This window comes from Micropterus salmoides, unplaced genomic scaffold (assembly GCF_014851395.1).
Source record: "Micropterus salmoides isolate LMB-PRFRI ecotype aquatic unplaced genomic scaffold, ASM1485139v1 Ms_hic_scaffold_11, whole genome shotgun sequence".
Taxonomy (NCBI): Eukaryota; Metazoa; Chordata; class Actinopteri; order Centrarchiformes; family Centrarchidae; genus Micropterus; species Micropterus salmoides.
This window is the reverse complement of record NW_024040152.1, coordinates 19344266-19364003: the sequence shown is the minus strand read 5'-3', so window position 1 is coordinate 19364003 and position 19738 is coordinate 19344266. Positions and strand designations below refer to the sequence as shown.

At 38.1% G+C, this 19738-nt stretch overlaps 1 protein-coding gene across 2 annotated transcripts; it reads right to left on the bottom strand.

Annotated features, from left to right (window-relative positions):
* Positions 1 to 1362: 1362 nt before the first annotated feature.
* LOC119897763 (complement C4-like) lies at positions 1363 to 18918 on the bottom strand. 2 transcript variants are annotated; one of them, XM_038711699.1, is made up of 41 exons: positions 18761 to 18918; positions 18285 to 18474; positions 18023 to 18197; positions 17851 to 17921; positions 17674 to 17762; positions 17503 to 17585; positions 17320 to 17407; positions 16600 to 16720; positions 16326 to 16467; positions 15551 to 15663; positions 15305 to 15463; positions 15049 to 15216; positions 14768 to 14959; positions 14284 to 14427; positions 14064 to 14187; positions 13729 to 13800; positions 13392 to 13604; positions 13157 to 13271; positions 12812 to 12882; positions 12576 to 12715; positions 12237 to 12452; positions 11497 to 11548; positions 11308 to 11397; positions 11018 to 11224; positions 9847 to 9922; positions 9490 to 9682; positions 9295 to 9390; positions 8684 to 8846; positions 8168 to 8358; positions 7878 to 8036; positions 7725 to 7784; positions 7559 to 7649; positions 7302 to 7473; positions 7114 to 7204; positions 6917 to 6991; positions 6740 to 6842; positions 6537 to 6626; positions 6319 to 6423; positions 1993 to 2076; positions 1756 to 1888; positions 1363 to 1677 (listed from the first exon to the last, which is right to left on the bottom strand). In XM_038711699.1, exons 1-41 carry the CDS (start codon positions 18829 to 18831, stop codon positions 1533 to 1535), a joined length of 5133 nt encoding a protein of 1710 aa, XP_038567627.1. In that variant the 5' UTR covers positions 18832 to 18918; the 3' UTR covers positions 1363 to 1532. The 2 variants fall into 2 exon arrangements, 1 of the variants encoding a protein (XP_038567627.1); XR_005443434.1 differs by lacking the exons at positions 1363 to 1677; positions 1756 to 1888 and having other exon boundaries at positions 2025 to 2076; positions 6537 to 6648.
* Positions 18919 to 19738: the final 820 nt, after the last annotated feature.

The following is a 19738-nucleotide window of genomic DNA, read 5'->3' as shown; positions in this document are numbered from 1 at the left end:
CTGTGTGTTTGTTTAAGGAAGTTTAATTTATGTTTTGATTAGATTTGTGTTATTTTTTGTAAATATGCACGTAGCGTGCAAGAAGCACCGACGTCCCCGGTACTGGGGGCAGCATGCGACCTTTAAAACCGCTGACTTGGTTTTCCTGTTTTCAGGAAATTATTCAGGAAGTTATTTGTTGCTAGAAATATTGCCGGGAGTCAGCCATTTTGGATTTAATGGTCATTTTTGTCGATTTACACACTCCATACTTTCACAAACTCCTCCTAGAGAATTTGTCCAATAGACAATTTTTACTGTGCAGTCTGCTCCCAATGATGATTAAAAGATATGCTATCTGTGAGTTTTTTCCTGCGTGCGGCCCATGCCACAAAATAAGAAGTTGTTCTCAGTTGTTCACATCTGTACAAAATTTTACATGTATGATAACAGTCCTGCCCTGAACCATGCTAATAGGTGCATTCGAGATGACCTTTGGCGACTTCATAGTCTAACGTGAGCTACGTGTGACTGCAGGGGCGGGGTATAAAACACCACCGTCAAGTCAGAGACATTCTACATGCGTGAGCTTACCTTGAGCTTAGTACAACGACGTTGCGCTAAGCAAAAAGTGGTCAGTATTAAATCTGCATTATAAGTCAGCGCTGCGCAGCGCCACATGAAGTCAAACGCAACTTATATTCATTCAAAGTCATAGCACCACATACTGGAAACAGGAAATGACAAGTTTCATGCTGTGATGAACTTCTCCTAGCAGGCTGGCCATATCAACTTCAAAACTGTCCCAGAAAACCCTTAACACATTGATCATGTCATGTTGTAAAAGTTGTGTTTTCGGTTAACGGCGTGTCCGTGGCATGACGGCAAAGTTCCACGCTTTGCCATGACACAGGAAGTTGTTGTAACTTGACTGTACATGCTCAAATCGAGGGTTGTTGGGTTCTCCTTTGTGTCGCTGCAGTCTCCATGTTTTTATGTAACGTGACTTCCAAAATGTAGGTCCAGTCAAGAAAGGGATTTCGAAATTGCCGTTTTGGGAGGCATGGACAAACGGCACCGGTAGGGGCGCTACTTTAGGATATGCTCATATGAGTCGTATTTGGAGGTTGGTTAAAAGGACCTATGCTACTTTTAGGTTGGAGGACTTGTTGCTCAAATCTGTACCAAACTTTACACGTTTGATAACATACCCACCCTGAACACATCTACCTGCCTAAATACACCTATAGTCATAGCACCACCTACTGGCAACAGGAAGTGACCATCAGGGAAGCAGTCCATGCAGCAGAGTTTACCTACATGTATCAAATGTCTGTGGCACATGTATCATGTCCAGATGTGCAAAAAAGAATTAAGAACATACAAATTTAATTTCATGTTATAATTTCACATCGCCAACAACAAGCCAAGTGTATAAACAGTAAAAAAAAAAAAAAAAGCTCAGCACCCATGCTGAATGTGCATCTCATGGGAAACTACTGCACTGAGTTACACTAAACTGAAAATTAAAGTCAAATGAAACAAATTCTGTTTCACTGTCTGCAGCCATCAATCTTGTACTCATTTGTAAATGTATTAAACCCTGTGCAGGCAGTGCTATGATGACGAGATTTTTTACATTCTTCTTCCAAAGGCTTTTTTTCAACCCAGGTGTTTGATTCCAACAGATACTGCATCCTACAAAAAGAGAGTGACCAGAGTCAGAATCAATCAGTGTAAAATTATACTTCCATAAATATTACTGAATATACTTACATTCCATTTGAGTCGGTGGTGGAGCCATCTTTGCCCATGATGAGAAACTGTTTTCCCAAATCTAACTGTCCTTTACACTGACGCCTCTTAGCAAACACTCTAACAGAATTTTCAGTCACATGGACATCTCCATCTGGTAAAAACATTATTGTATGATGATTATATTTATGGTCTTCAAAGCATAAGCATATATAATTGTGCACAACTATTTAAAGGCCAGTGTTACAGTTTACTTACGTGATCTGAGTACCTCGTTTACATTTGTTTTGTACAGCTCAAAGTTACTCTTCAGAGAAACATTAAGGACTTCTACAATGTACGCTGAAATGAAACAAGAATTAATCATTTATTAACAACTGATTAATTAACATGTGAAGATTCTCACATCCAAGTCATAGCTATCCAAGGAAGATTAAAGTCACTGACTGGCAGGGAATCTCAGCCATTTACCCTCTATGGGGTTGTTGTCAAGGGGATGGATACTCCTTAGTTTGTTAGTGCTCCTGACTGTTGTAATGACAGTCGTTGTGGTCATGTGAGACCAAGTCTGAATGCCCATTATTAGCAACAACACCTGAACACATTTGTGAAAACAGCCACAAGATCCAGGAAGAACACCAATACAGGTGATAATGAAAAGATTCCATACGTGTCGAGTCAGGGACGTGCACAGGAATTTTGAAGGGCAGTTGCTCTGACCTGAAAAAAGGCACTAAACACAGTATCCAAAATGTATTAACAATATAAATGTCACCAAAATACATATGAGAAAAAGAGTTCCTTATATTATTGTTTATTGTTTTTTTTAATCATTATTATTTTTTATTTGAAAATAAATAATCTAGATTGAATTGACAGATGGGGAAAACTCGCTTCTAATAAAATATTAAATAAAAAAAACCGCTTAGATTTCGGAAAAAAATACAATCCTTTTTTAACCTTTTGGCTTCCCGTACATTCAGTTGCGCTTCTAGCTTGTATTCACTTCTGTTGGTACGTATCACGTATGGTAACTGGGCAAAACTACGCATGATTTGTTGTAGTATGATTGCATAAAGGAAGGAAACAGGAATTCCGGTAGGGAACAGAATCGACTGACGTGCAGGCAGCGCTGCAGCAGTGCAGCCACTTAAACAGAGTTTGCCCTTCCCCTACTGACTTTCACTTTCGGTGCCCGAATGGAAGTGAATGAGGCTTTGCGATCGCGATTATTTTTTTATTTTTTTATTTTTTCTCGGAAGGGCGAGTCGGAAGGGCAACTTGAGTCAGGAAAGGCAAACGGGCAGTTGCCCGGGCAACCAGAGCAACCCCCCTGTGCACGTCCCTGTGTCGAGTAGCCAAAAACTGTACTCAAGTAAGTAGGCCTACTGTTACTTTGCAAAACCAAGTACTCAAGTAGAGGTTATAGTGGTCATCAAAATAACTAATTAGGAGTTGGAGGACTAAGTAGGAGTACAAAAGTATTTACTAAAAAAATTACTTGAGTAGCGAGTAACTTCAGTGTTCCTCTATATGCATTCACTACTAAAATTTCCCACGATCATTAAACAATGTGCTACAAATGTTTTCACTCGCACACTGTGCGAGCACGGCAGCACTCAATGCTCCGCTCGCTTCCTCTCCTCGTTCTATGCAGAAGATATGCAGCGTACTCTGAATTAGGAGGTACGTAGCGAGTGTTTGATTGTCCGAGCGGCAGAAAGTGACGGTGAACGCGAGCAGAAGAAAATATTCTGGCAGTAAATGTACGGTGTCTGTTACAGTGTGTTAGCTTCTCAAGACCAAGAAAAGTCTGTTGTTTCCCACCTGCTGGAAACAGCGCTAAGTTAGCTAACGCCCTCCCCTTCAGACTGCGCAGCTGAGCAGCTTCTACAGCAGCTACACAGCTGCTATGTAACTTAACATTACCTCAATTTATAGAAAGTAACTGGAAGCTGTATTTTATTACTGCCTACTTGTCCAATGTTCAGAACATCAGGTACAAACTTGGACTAAACTGGCGAAGCCTGCAGCTCTGTCCTGTACAGACTGATTAAATTATTTTTCAGTTTTCAGTCTGTCAGAAAGGACGGTGGTGACTGGAGGAGCTGACGTTAGTAAAGCTAATTAGTGACGCAAACTAGTCCTTTTAAGCTAATGAGGAGACGTTTCTTTTTGGATTTAATGTGCAAGTAAAATGCACCTCAGAAGGGAGGAGGTTTCTCATGTTGCCTATTTTTTATGTTAATGTCTACAGATAAATGTCAGAAGCTGTAAAATGAAGACACAAAAGGCAAACATGAACAGTAGTATCTATAATGATTCTGAGGTCATATTAACTGGGTTTTCCTGCCGTTAAGGCTTAGGGGTGATGCCCAAAACATGCTGTGCCATCACTGTAAAATCACTGTGGAGCAACAGAACCAACCGGATCTAAAGGTTGTAGTTTCTCCAGTAGACTGATCTTTGGGTGTTGTTTATTTATTATCTGCTCTAGCTTTTCCAGCTATTTGTTCAGCTGGGGTGCTGTTTGTCCTGCCACCGCTATCTCAGATGGTCTTTCTCAGGTGAAGGTAAAGAAGCGAACATACACTTATTTATTTGTGATGAAATGACAAGTCATCATCTCCTGATTAGATAACCTGCCACATTTACACCAGGACAATATTCCCAGTGTATATCCGTCAAGTGTAATTACAAAATATTGCATTAATATTAGTACTCCAATTAGTAAAGATTGTATAAAAATACAAATTCTTTTCTTGTTGTCTCCGATATTAAATTAAAATAAAATTATAAAAATTAGGAGATAATTCTGTGATGTTTCATAATTTTTTGCCTATTAAACAGAGGTGTGTTCACTTCTTACTTTAGATCATCTGTGTATGAAACATTATATCAGTTACATCCACATGAAAAAAGAGTAGTTTGTCTTTTATGTGTGTGCATAGTTTGGTCTGTCTTCACCAGGCTACACCATTGAGCATGACTAGTTAAATGCAGACTGCTCCTACACTGTTAGCTTGAATATTTAGATTAAGACAGAAAGCAGGAGGAGTTTTTAAGCATGATATACTGTGTATAATATGTGCTATTTATTATTAAAAATATTAGCATTAACACAGCAGACCCTGCTCTTTGTCAGCTCTGTGTCTTCAACGCTGCACCAACAGAGTCTCATTCCAGGGCATGAGACAGGGCTGGCTGCATGGTGCACTAGATTTTAATCTGTATCCTAAATATGAGCTGCTAGCACTATTTCAAAGTCATAATAATAATGATATTCTGCTCTAACAGAGACATGTGACATGCTTGACTGCGATAAATAAATAAATAAGTAGCAAAGTATTGCAATGAATTTATCCAAATGTAGCCGAGTAAAATTAAATTAAGTTTTATAAACTAGATTAGGGAACTAAGGCCACGCCTCAAACTCATCCAATTTCCGCACACCTAATAGGCCTACTTAAGCACACCTTCTCTGTTCACCTCCAGCGTCTCGGCTTTCTCATCCCTCCCTCCCAAATCCCTTTCTTTTTCTCTCTCTCTCTCTCCCTCGGCTCCCTTCCCTCTCTTTGTCTGCATACAGGTTTCCGCACGTCCTCGGACTAAGAGACGGCTCCCCCACCCCGAGTCTCAACTCCACCGGTTCCCGCACACCTTCTCGCCAGTATACACCGGTCTGCTCTTCACTCACGCATCCATCGGCGTGGATCCGACTCCTCCCCTTCATCCCTCCCCTGTCTTCCCCTCAACCCTTCATCCATCACACCTCGACCCCTACCCCTCATCCCTCGACCCTCTCCCCCATCCCTACATCCCTCAGCCGACCCTCCGGGCACTCAATCCGTTCTTTTCATACAATCTATCTCGGCTCCATTACAAGCAATAAACCATTGCTAACCTTCTACGTTCGTAGGCGTGGTCTTTGTTAGTGAAAGATTTTTCTCTTAAAAAACTACTCAAGTAAGAGTAAGAGTATGATGCATTAAAACTACTCTGAAAAGTCCAATTTACTCAAAAAAGTGATTTGAGTGCATGTAACGGCCATGTCTCCACGCATAATAGGAATATCCGGCAAGACGCCAACAGCGGAAACAGCTGATGTGAGTTCGCTATGTCAGAACTTGTTCGGTCAGTGTTTCCATCTTCCTCTTTTTCGACAAAGGCAAAATCCTCAAGCGAGCGCGAAAACTTTTTTTTAGAATTTTGCCATTTCCATGAACCTTTTCTAATGTGACACTTCAAAATGCGCATTAAAAAATGTAATGCAGTTGTTTAGACTTGGCCTCAAGTGACGCCAACGACCACAACAATTATTATAACAATGAGGAGTACTAACAAAACAAGCGTATCTAACACCTGGATAACAAACCCAAAGAAGTTAAATGGCTGGGATTCCCTGCCAGTCGGTCAGAACTAAATAACCCTCTTTTATGATTAGCTTTAAATATCTTCAACCAAGTCCAGTTCCCCTTGATTTTAGTAATTAGTAGTGATTCTAGGTCAGTATGGGTCTATGAAAGAATGGATTGTTCTTGGATGTTGTTACTTTGCACCATAATGTCTTTGTGCAATACTGACCGTAATCAACTGTAGGGAAGAAGCAAGCATGTTGAAAACGGTATTCTGTTGTGATTTTTCGACCTCTTTCTGATTTGAATGTATTTTGTACTTTATGACAGGGTCCTAAAGAAAAGATGAACATAATGCATTTTTAATTCTTAACACAAACCTGTAACATAAAGCTACATTTATTCAAAGGTGTTTGTCAGTATGGGACTGTGAAAGTAATGGCCTACTTTCTGCACATTGGCACACATCCTCTGAGCACAGTTTGGAGACCATCTTGCTTCTTTGTGGGGCGTTGTAGAACACAGTACACTTTCTGTCTGCGAGGAAAGCACAAACAGTCTATACATTCCTAGTAAATTAGACAAAGATGACCCTTCTATATTGGCAAACTATGCAAACAATGCGAGAAAATGTCAAATAAAAAGCTTACTTGGTTCATAATAATCATAGAACACAGCTGGAGCAGGCTGTAAGAGGCCAACTGGTACTCTCTGTATAGCATCAAAACTAATACATTCCTCTGATTGAAAGAGCTAGAGTGAGAGAAGAAATCTTTTAGTAATGAACATGGAATATTTTTGTCTATCTAAATAGATTTGAGCCTTACCTCATTGAAGTAAATCAGCACTCTTCCATAGGAGACCTCATAATGAGAAATATATTGTTCAGGTTGCAGTTTTAGCTACGAGGAGAAAAGAAATTGAGTTTTTGATATTAAAGCAGACATGAAGTACCCATAATAGCTCCTCCTACTTTGCACTGAGGAAGACAATAATGAAGTAGAGGAGGAAGAGAGCTACTAACCCTGTCCAGGTCCTCAGTTACAGCCTCAAATCCACTCAGAAGTGTGATGTCAGCAATGGCCATTCCTGTGAGATTGCTGTTCAGGCTATGACTACACACAGGAAAACAATGAAAAATATGGGCTGAGACAAGTGCATTGTCTCATGAATACTTTTAAAGATCAAGAGATGTGAACCTCATTAACTAACCTGACACAGATTCTGTAGGTGACAGTCTTGTCTGAATTTAAGTTGTTATCAAGATCTCTCCTGTTTCGGGTGCGAGCATCAAACCACTCAATAGCTGACCGTGGTACTCGTGCCTCCTTCTCCTCGTCATTATCGTAGTCATCATAATATTCATAATTTTCTATCACCTTAGCTACAGATACAGAGGTTAATGTAACTGTGTAGCTTTTATGAGAAATACAAGTGGTTGCAATTTGTTATTAGTGATAAAAGCTCACCAGTGTACTTCACTTTCCCCTCCACTGTGACGCTGATAGACACTTGGTTACAATCGTCCTTGGGATCCAGTAGATGGTAAGCCTTCACAACCTGCCAAACAGTTTGATGATTACTGTAAATGATGGCTGTCTTCCAGCATATAAATAAAACAATAATCACACTTACTTTTAGTTTGGTATCGCCTTTTCCAGTCAATTGCACAACAATGTTGTTCCCTGTAAGTTTCTGGGACAAAAAAACAATATAAAAGTAAGTCATCTAAGAATGAGGTAAAATATGTACATTTTTAAGAGAAATGCTGACAGTGCTCTATGATACCTTAAGGTCTGTTTCCACCTTCTCCTTCTTATTTTCCAGTACAAGCTTTACAATGTCGTTCTTTCCTGGGACGGTGAACTCTGCTATTAGATTGGCTTCAGGACTGACAGACCTCTTTAGCTCATACTCCGCGAGGGCTTCCAGTGCCACGATGGTATCCTGGGCATAGTAATAAAACATTAATAACATTTTCTAATGGTTAATCTGGACTGTGTGATCACACAGAGGATACAGTGGCTATGCCCAAAGACATGAATTCTTTGGTTTCAAACATCTAGCATTCCAATCACCTGTGATGACTTGTAGCCTCCAAAATAGTTTTCTTGGGTGGTTAACCAGCAGGCTGCTTTGTCTGCCCACTCGGTATGCCCAAGTTCCACTGCTGTTAGGAGGGCATAGGCTGTAGTCTCTACTGTGATGCCATCTGCCCTCTCCCGATTCTGATTGGCATCAGTTGTCCACAGATAACAGCCATTCTTCCCTGACAATGGACATAAAGCACTAATTAAAACTATTTCAAACAATGACATATTGTGATACACCCTTTTGTTGAACTTTACATTTTGACCAAATGTAGTTGCTCTGGTTGCGCTTAGGGTTGGGCGATATGTAAATATGTGAGATAATATAAAATGGTCCACTGTCAAATGTTCTGCCACAGTGTTTAGACCATGAAAGATATCACTTTAATACATCGGGGTGTATTAGGTAATACTGTAAAGCAATTCGAAGGGCTGCTTTAAAGCAATATTAAATTCCATATTATATCCATATCACCTACACCTATTTGATTTGATTGGACCTGCCTTCACTAGCCAGGGCTTGAAGTTTTGCCCAGGCAGATGAATGATCTGTTTCCTTTGGCAGACAAACGGCAAGGCAGTAGGCTGTAATGGCAACAGCATAGGGATGCTGAAGCTCCTCAAGGTGTGACAGGAGATATGTTGTTGATCTTGAAATGCTTGCTTCCTGTTAGAAAATAGAATGTAGGCAGTCAGTGTTTTTTAACTGATGTACTTTGCAAATTATGCATTGACTATAGTGCATTAAATTATGTTTAATATAAAACTACAGCATTAACAAGGCTAAGTGTCAACAGCCATGCTTGCGGCTGTGAGGCTGTACATAGGCAATGTGTGCTTTGAGCTAAATGTTAAGCATGCTAACATGGAGGTTTGCATGTATAGTGCTTATTATTGTCACCATCTTATTTTTTGCTTTTTAGAATGCTAAGATTTGCTATGTAGCTCTAAACACAAATTACAGCTGAGGCTGATAGGACATTCAATTAATTTTGCAGGTATTTAGCCATAAATCAAAATACTGAATGACCTCTGGACAAAATCATTATCTGTATAAAACCTCATGAGAAGCCCATTCAGTGCCGGATATTTCAGTCAGGAACAAATTATCTCACCGCATTATTTCTCCCTTCGGTGTGCAAGAATTGAAGGGACCGGTGAAGTGCAAGAGTTATGAAAGCCGTCATGGATGCTTCTTTGTCTCTTCCTTCCTACATTAAACACACACAGACAATACTGTATTCAAATTACTGCTACCAGATTTGTTGCCACATCTAACAAAGTTCTAACATGTATGCAGTCGAGGTTACCAAAACTCCTCTGCGTAGCACTGGATAAGGGTCACCAAATGACCCATCAGCCTTCTGTACTGAGAGCAAGTAACTAACTGGCTGCCTGATCTCTTCATCTGGTACAACCCTAGCCTTCCTGCCCTGCACTCCAAAAGCCACTCTCTGACGCTCCGCCACCAACGATAGCACTTTCACTACAAGTGCAGTCAACCTGAGGACAAGAGAAAGAAAAACAAGGGAGAAGAGTGGATGGAAAGCAGATTTAGCCTACTATTTGAGTAATTGTAAATGAGGAAAGTTGATTTACTATGTAAGATACCGGAAATAACTACCTTACATCAAAAATTATTAAGGCTGCTTTAAACAAATACTCACCAATTACTAGGATGCAGTGTACGAAATGGTGGATATGCCTTTTCCTTTGTCTTGAATGTTAAAATCCTCATAAAACCTGACAAAGAAAGTGTTTACTTTGTTAAAAAAAAGTCTATAACCTTATTAGTGACCTGTAGAGGGTGCAAAGTTCATAACATCACACAACACTAACATGAAATAAGAAACAGAAAAAATTATGACATGCAAAATGCCCCAAGCAGCTAGTCCAACACGCCCTCAAAAACACCGGTGGAAAAACACACAGTGACAAGTTGTCCGCCTGTTGCCTCTCCTCTCCCTTCCAAACACTAGCTACCCTCCAGGCAGTCAATGGACATATTAAAACCTTATAGATGAAATCTACATTTGTTACAGATTAATAACTCACCACTTTGAAACTCTTGCTCCAGTCCATGTTTCTAAGCTGGTAAGGAGATATACATTTATTTACATATTCTCATGACCCGCCCTACTCTGCTTCTGATTGGCTAGTAGTCCTTAACTAGGAACTGTGCAGGTGCAACTCCCAACAAAGATCTTGTAGAGGCAAAATGTATCACTCCATAGCTAACACTAAGCCTTCAACACAGAGGGTGAAAAGAGGAGCAGCAGCAATGTGCAGTATGACAAATGGTCTTTTTTGAAAATGAAACCATGTAAGCCTGTTCTGGTACAACCCTAAATAAGATTTTGAACCTGAAAATGATCATAATATGATCTCTTTAAAGGTCCCATTTTATCCAATCCAATCCACTTTATTTCTATAGCACATTTTACAAACTCAAAGTTACCAAAGTGCTGCACAGAAGACTCAAACATACAAAACAATTAATATAAATAATAGTATTTTTCCCACCCTCTTCCACTGTGATTATACAGCTGGGTAAAAAGTCACAGTGACGTGACCTGGATGACTGAGAACCTTCACAGACAATACATAGACATCTTTGATATGTCAGAACTGTTACTTCTTTGCATTCTGTTGATATTGTTTGTTGTTGCTTGATGTTTTAACCTAAAATTATGAAATCTGAAAGTCTTACACATTGTACCTTAATGTATTGCTCCAACTTTTTTATTCTCACTCTAAATGTGTGTTCTTAGTGACAGAAAAAATGGAGTTCATAAAAGAATAAATATATAGGCAATGAACTGCTTGATGTGTTCTTACCATGTTCAATTTTATCAAGAGCATCATCTCTGGCACCAGCAGGCAGGTCAAACCATTGCTCACTAAGGTCAAGGTAGCGGACGGCTATAGCTGTAGGGGCCAGTCCTATCATTGTCTGTTCTGAACATCCTGTAGGCAATACGATCAGGCTAGCAACCTTCTCAGGAGAAAGAAGGTTCTTCACATGTGAACTGCCAAATCCATCCCCTGTCAGATGAGAGCATTGAAAAAATAAGACACTGTCATTTACAAAGGTCTGTGATTATGAGTCTGTGTCTAACAACACATACCTTCCACTGAAATGAAAATATTGAAGCTAGAGTCGGGCACAATGTCATCTGGTAAAGTTCCATCAATAGCGATAGTCTGACTGCTCCTCCCTATCAAGATAGAGAGAAATAGATTAAAGCAGATGTAAAATATATGGAAGAATGAAAATCATGACTGTCAAGAAAGTATCATTTAGAAATACTACTCACCATCTAATTTAAACACTTGGGTTTCTTCTACTCTCTTTTCTAGTCCTTCTGTCTACAACATGAGAAAATAGAGCCACGTTATTATATCCCTGGCCATACAGGGGGAAATTTTCAAGTGGAATAGCATGTTGAATTAAGTTAACAATAATAGTACACAAATATGCTCTTTGGTCAATATTTTAATACTATGTACCCAGTACGGCTTTAAGATACTGATCATTTCTTATGTAATGTGAATAAAAGATCATTACATTTAAAGGCAAATAACATGACACATTCATATAACTTTATAATTGATATTTTTTTAAAGGAATAGATACCAAATGAGTAGCTTATGAGTATTGATGTATCAATCCTGCAGTATCTATCTGTCCATCCCTGGTACTCAATCAGTTAAGGCATACAATAATTAGCACACAAGCACAGAGATTACATTAAAACCAACAAATTATTTTATCAATGTGTAAATATGAATAAAATAAAGCTGTCACCAGTAAGTCTTGATAAAAGATAACAGCTGACAATGTTATTAATGTTTTTCTTTAAGATTAAAGTGTTCAGGGGTTATAAGAAAATGATGATATGTCACATATGGAGGGCCAAGAAAAGCAAGTAGTTTTTAGAGATTTAGAGCCAATTAGACTTAAGACTTATAAGTTTTCATATTTATTTCGTCAGGTAGGCCTCTATTATAGAATTATTAATATATTATTTGCAGAGATAATGTTTTTGTCACTCACCAACACATTCAAAGCCTTCTCAACTCCATCTATCCCTCTCTCATTCTCTATATCATAGAGACGTATTTTGATGGGTATGGAGCCAGTTACCATGGGGACAGCAGAGAAGGACACAAACTGGGAAGACTGTGGCTCCACAGTAATGTTGACAAAAGATGTAGTGGTGGCTGATCCGGGGGAGCAAAGTCCTTCAGTTTGTTCCATATGAACTGCTACCTATAAAAATGCAGGTGTCCACAGAGAAAAATAACACTAAAAATGTATTTGTTTAATTCAGTTTGTACATTTGGTGAGTATCGTTTTAAGTGCTTCTTAATGTCAACATTAGGTTATAGCTACCTGTAGGCTGTCAGAGTCATAGTTGTAGATAACAGGCGAAATGGATAGTTGCTCGTATTTTTTCACTGAGTAAGGCAGTCTCAGAGACACAAATGCCCTCTTAAATGCTTTGACCTCAGGTGGCTTAACTACACAGAAACCTGAAGGAAACATAGAATAAGTCAATTGCAGTTATTAATGAGAAGCTCCTCAATCAAATATCGAGATGCATTTGTGAAATGGGAAGCTGTTATTACCGGTGGCTGCAGATAAAGTGACGACCTGAATCTCCCATGTGGTGATGGAATCAGGCAAGGCCAAAGAATAACTAAAGGTTTTCATTTAAGATAGAATTTATTAATTGGTGGTAAAATGCATCTGACTAATGCTTTATCTACTTAAAGTTTATACTGTAGAGTTAAGGCAATGTAATTGACCAGATTCACTCACACTGAACAGTAGAAAAAGCTGAAATTCTCAGCAGTAACAGTAAGAAATGAAAATAATATGAAGAAAAACTGGGGTAGCAAAAGATTTTAATTGTTATAACTAAAAAAAGAAAATATTACAGAAAATATAAAGGTTCACAGTCCACCTCTTACCTTCCTTTGACATTAACATCAAATTCTGTGAATGCAAAGCTTGGGGGGAAAAATCGTCGAATGTACTGAGAAGCAGTGTCAAAGAAGAACTCTTCAATGTCAGCAGTGCTTGCAGCTAAAAATGAGAAAATACAAAGTTTGTGATTAAACTAGGCGATAATCATGCCACAATTACTGAACTCTATTTAAGTGAATGTGTAAAGTATTTAAGGTCCACATGACAGTTTGATCTCACTTCTGCCAAATCCTTTCAGGGCATCCTCTTGTATCTTTTTTTGTCTCAGACGCTCTCCTTCAAGGCAGCACTTTAAAAAGGCTTCTGCACAAACAGGATTTTCTTTCACCAGAAAGACTCTCTTAGCTCTTTCCTGACATGTTCGTCTCATAGGGATGAGAGAAAACCCTTGAACACAACAGTCTTGCAACTTCTCATTAGAAAAGTTGGATTCTGAAAGTGACAAAAAGAAAAAGACATTTATAAAGCATGTTCAGACCAGAATTATCTTACTAATTATCTTGCTAATGTAAGATAATTCTCAGACTGGAGTTGTAATACTAGAATGTTGTCTTACTTAAGGTCATCATTTCCTGTTGAAGGTCCACAGAGCGTCTTTGTCGTGCAGATTGGGAATCACAGCCAAGACCTGGAAAAGTAGTACAACATAATTAAAGCCCAGCATGGGATAAGTGAGTGAAAAGCTGGTTGTCGGCATTGTAAAAAATAATAATAATTTGCTGAAAAGGTAAACATTGTCTTTAAATGTAATTTCTTAACTGCTGTATTCAGCACCATTCTCCTTTATTACATCCAATAAGGTCAAACAAATACTGTATAACAAAATCTAAACTTGATGAAGATTTATTCTCATAAAAAATTAAATGAAGATAAATAGTGTTTTTGTCATACTCCTTTTAGACCCTGACTGGGACTGAGATACAAAAGACAGGCCAGCCTCTGTTAGTACAGATGCAGGGTCAGATCCTCCACTGTATGAGCAACCAAGGTCATTTGACTGCATAGAGGAAAACACCTGAAAAGTGGGAACAAGAGCTTGGATATACTGTATATGGGTAAATTAAATAACGTCAAAGTGTGAAAGGAGTGTGTGAAAGTGTGAAGGTGTTACCTGTTTGGCTGTGAGTTTATTATCGGCGTGGAGAGCGTAGAAGGCCTTATCCACAGCCAGCAAAGCCACTCTGGCTTTCTGACCATGTAAATCAAAGTTTAGCGTAGCCTGTTTTCCAGGTTCCAATTGTCCTTTATGTTCTACCTGAATGAAAGTTTAAATATTATACAGAGATTTTTAAATGCCTGTGTCCAAGATCAAGGTTAATTCAATAAACATCTAAATGTATCCATGTAAACACATTGGCTGTGTTCAGTAGTTGAAACTAACCTAGAATAAACCAAATGATATATTTTGTGTTGAAAGCTAAAGTTGATTTCATTGAGTATTTACATTATCTTGACTATCCTTCCCACCCCAGTTATAACAAATGCAAAACAACAGCAAGTGTCCTACTTATACATAATTAACCTTTTAAAATACACACAATCAACAGAGGCAAAGTTCAGTTGATTTACTGTCTCACTCTGTTCTGTTTACTCACCTTGACCTTTATCTCACATTCATCCCTGACATCTACCCACACCGAGTCAGCAACGATGTTACCATGCTGGTCGTAGTAGTAGCCAATCAGACGGAAGGATGGCACCATATCAGGCGTTATCTGTAGGTTGTCTTTAACTGAAGTACCAATTCTGAGAGAACCCTGTTTTATTAGGATCCCACGGCTTAAGACCTACAACATAAAAATGTTACATATTTAAAAAAAACGTTGCTTCCCTTTGTCAAAACAAACCCTGATGTATTGACTCAGATATGTCTCACCATGTAATATATAAACCCATGTTTTTGGCCATTCATGGTGTTGTAATTTACAGACAGTAACTCGCCCACAGAGTACATCTTGTTGGTAATACTCAGGTAAAGGTAGCTGCCACTTGGAGATGAAGCTCGGCGAATTACTTTCCTCTCCATCTGGTCATCTGCTGACACCTGATGAAGTGAGGGTGTAAAGAGTTCAACTGAACAAAAGCAAAATCCAGTGGTTTATCAATTGATAACACTGTTAAGAGATACTAACTTCAACAGTAATCTGAGCTTCATTGAGAATATTAAACACAGGAAACACTGCCCCCTCCTGGTTGGTGGTGCCTTGCCAAAATTTCTCTGAAGATGCTGCTACATCAATCTTTACTGGCACTCCAGCTGCTGGGGAGCCATCTGGGAGACGCAGGACGACCTATAATAACAACAAACAAAATGTTTTACATACAAAGTCAAGACATGTACATAGCTGTGTGCCCATTTTTGTCAATTTCATGCCTACCACCAAATCTAGAGGATATCCAGGAAGGAAATATGAGCGTGTTCGAGATAGGTCGATGTTGTACTTGTGGGAGATGATAGGAATGTAAACTTCTGCCTCTTGTATTTCACCACCTGGACCAAAAAATGCACATATTAGATGCAATGAAAATCACAATAATATTCCCAATATCCTCTTTGTATTTTTATTTTAAATGTTGAGACAATTTATTATTATTATTATTATTATTATTATTATTATTATTATTATTATTATTATTATTATTATTATTATTATACTAGTAGTAGCAGTAATAAAATGTAGTTATTGCTCATTTTGGATTATCAGGAATCATAGTTATTTTTGGATATAAGACCTGCTATAGTGTCACTAACATATTCCTATAGCAATTTCATATGGGTATATGCATAGTTTTGCTGTAATTTTGGCATAGATTCTATACAATATAGGATTCTGGTAATTCATTTTATCTTGATACACCACTGTATTTCAACACATTAAACACCATTTTGCAACATCCCGTGTCAGTGCAGTGCCCTCAAGGTGCATAGCAAAAAACAGAAGCTAGCTGTCGCAACACCAACCGTGAGTAAACATCATACTTTACTGTGCACAGCACATACGGCTACACACAAACCACCAAATATTTTTGCTGTCGTTTGATAAAACATCATCAGCACATGAGAACATACTGCTGTACACAAAACACCAAATCATTTTAGGGTATTATGATGACTAAAAGCAATTGTATAAAGAGTGACATGGTGTCCTTTACTTTGTATGTTGGTGACAAATACTCCCACGTAGAGTTGTGCTCCACTTTGCTGTAATTTAGAGAGGGTTTGGTTCTTCTGTTGTTGGAGGTGCTCACGTAAGTCTGCCATCCTGAGAGAAGCTGTTGCAGTTTCATTCTGGACCTGTAAGAAACGGCATGAGGTGTTGATTTTCAAATACTCTTAACACTTAAGAGATGCAATATGTTGCCAGATTATCTGATCTCAGATCTTAAAATGAGCTGCGATATACATTTTAAACAGATGTTTGCTCACCGAACCAGTCAACTTCAGTCCACTGATAATGGCAGGCTTCATTTTTTTACCACTTGTATCTTTCTTTACAACTCCAAACTGGCAGTGGAAAGCTCCTTTAACTTTCTCACCGTGTGAATACCTAGAGAAAAATCATTAGAAAATTGTGACTGTTAAATTAAGACAAAAGGAGAGTCTTAGAACAGTAGCCTATATTGTAAAATATGTGGACTAGCATTAAGTGTTCATTTTTATCAAAACTGCATTAATCAACATCTTTAATATTAATTAAATTAAATTACAAGGTATTAGTTAATGATGCACAATTACACAAATCCGCTGCTGTACAGAGCTTTTCAGCTACTTATAGCTTATTTTGGGGTTTTATGACAAGCCAGTTGTTGACCCTCTAACTTTAGATATAAAATTAGCAAGCAGGTTGACACACAACATTTTGTTACACCAGTGCAAAAAGACCAGTGAATTATAGGCGTACATTCAGCAAGTGGCTGTAAAAACATGTCTCGGTGTGTAAGTCTAAGAGCTAGGTCATGTTAGGCAAGTGTTAGCTCTAACTCTGGCAGCAATGTTAGCAAATTCATAAAGAATACAGTTTGTTTCTGAGTCTCCTGGCATAAAGTTATAGCTTTCGTTATGTTTGTTGCCAAAACTGATGAATGCAGCTTTAACAGGAACACTTCACAGTAAAGTAAGTTAAATAGGAAAATAATCAACACTTACCTGGCTAAGATTTTGAAGTTAAACTGTTCATCATTCAATAAAATATAGCTCTTCTCCATTGCGATGTTCACCTCAAAACTTGGTAAAACTAGGGTGGGTAATGAAAGAAATGTTTTTGAGAAGAAAAATCATCTGTTAATTAAATTTAAAGTAGCCTTAATTGCTTCAATTAAATTATCTTACCAAATTTTTGGACCCTGAACTCTCGGGAAGCAACATTTGCTTCATCATCTTCATAGTGTGCTGTAATCTTCCACGTGCCTGTCCTTTGTAAATAAAACATACATGTGTTATTATGTTAAGGTTAGTTTTGTTATGTTAGAGGCAGTTTCTTGTAAATCTGTTTTTACATACTTAGAGACATCAGGTATGGGAAATGTGTCTTTGAGTATTCCTCCCTTTACCGACTTCAGGGACTTCATTATTCTGTTTCCAGCAGCATTCTGTCATAAAATGACTATGAATCATGAAATAAAGCCATGAAAATAATTTGTGTAGTGCTCTTTATTCCTTGAGAGAAGCTATACTCACAAATACTGATATGAGGAACACTCCCTCATGAGGCCTGAATGTGTGGTCAAGAGTGAATATCCTGTACTTCACTAGAAGAGAGATAATCAACAGTCACTGTTATTTCTTTAGAGTGGAAAATGTATTTATTTATTATTTCACATTGTTTTACATTTGTTGACTTTCTATTCACCTGCTTGTGCTGGGCTGTAGATTGGCTGATCAGTCTGAATGAAGATATTGCCCCTGCGTTTTGATACAAAGACCCTTGTTGCCTTCCTGCCACTGAAGGAGGGGCTCTCTGCCACCAGGTTAAGGTAGGAACAATCATGACTTTGAGAACATCTTGATATCAATTCTCTGTCTATCTGTAAAAATGCAAATTAGGTTTGGGTTAATGATATTTCAGTCCTATTTTAACAGTTTGCTTTTTGTGTTAGTGAAGTTTCACATACCATGAGCTCAACTGTTTTGATCTCCCCTTCCACTGTACACAGGACATTTTTCTGCACAGACACACGAGTATTGGTAGTCTCATGCTCCAAGTAGAGAGTAACAGGATTATTGAGATGAGACCTTCCCATCTGGACAAACACTTTCTCATTTACACCCACATGAAACACTCCAGGGGCTGAGATGAAGAATCTGCACACAGAGGTAAAAATTAGCACTTACTGTATCCTTCATTACCATATTTTGTATTCATCAACTTCTATTCAGATAGATAAACATCTGCTATTTCATTCTGGCAAAATTACACAAATATATTATGCTGAAAACAAACATTTAATACGCAATGATATCAGATCTTAGAAGACAGAAAGCATTTAGGCCTCTTTGCATTAAACACAAAAAGTTACAACAAAAATGATCACATAATTTAGTACATAATTATATTACATAATGTTCATGCAGCTATTTCTACATTTACCCGTTGTCTGTTGAACACTCAGATTCCATAATAAAGATCAGGAACAGTATCGAAAAGATGAAGCACTTCATTGTGCAGCTCCCTTTTCTTTGCCTGCTCTGAAACAGGCTTTCTATTAACTGAGGTTTTTATTAGTCACCCACCCCTGTATTTCTCAATCGCTGGGTCCCTCAGTGCCCTCCCTCTGTTTATATTTTCTTCCAAGATAACTTAGAAAGAAGTACTATTCCTCATGTGATTTCTCATGTTGCATGTACTATCTGGCAATAAAAGGACAAACCTGCAACCACTGATTCAACTCACAAATACCATCTTATGTACTCCACTGAAGTTTTCTCTGTGTCTCTGAAGCTGTTTGTGTTTTGTTGTATTGTAATGTGATTCTGTCTCTTATAATGTGCAGAAAAGGAACTTGCTGTCAACTTGTGAGTCAGGCCAGTAAAATGTAAAACATCTGTTTATTTTAATATTTTAATTTAAAAAGATAAAACAATGTATACCCTGAGAAAATCATCAAAGTCAGATATAACATGTATACTAATGTGTTCAGATGTGTGACACATTTCTTGGCTTGCAGCATGGAAAGTGTTAGTTTCTATTTCACAATGTGTAACCATACCTCATTGGACAGTGCAAGTCAGCCAGATTTCCCCCAAATCATGTGATTTACAAGAAATCAAGGCTCTTTGGCTCTTTGGGTTTGGGTTAGAGTGAATGCTGTTGACTCTGCAACACATAGTTCAGGAATGATCTCAATTTCATTCTCAAGTCTATCTTTAAACTCCATAATTACAATAATTTAGTTTAGTGGATCAAATTGTTACTAAAGCTTTCTATTTAACACATAATAAATGTCCTGTGCAGTTTACTTGTTATTACACAATCCCCATCATGTGTGTTTATCAGTGAACTGATTGTATGCTGAATGGAATTTAAATAAAAATAAGCTGCCAAACTCTGTTCTGATCTGGCAAAAAC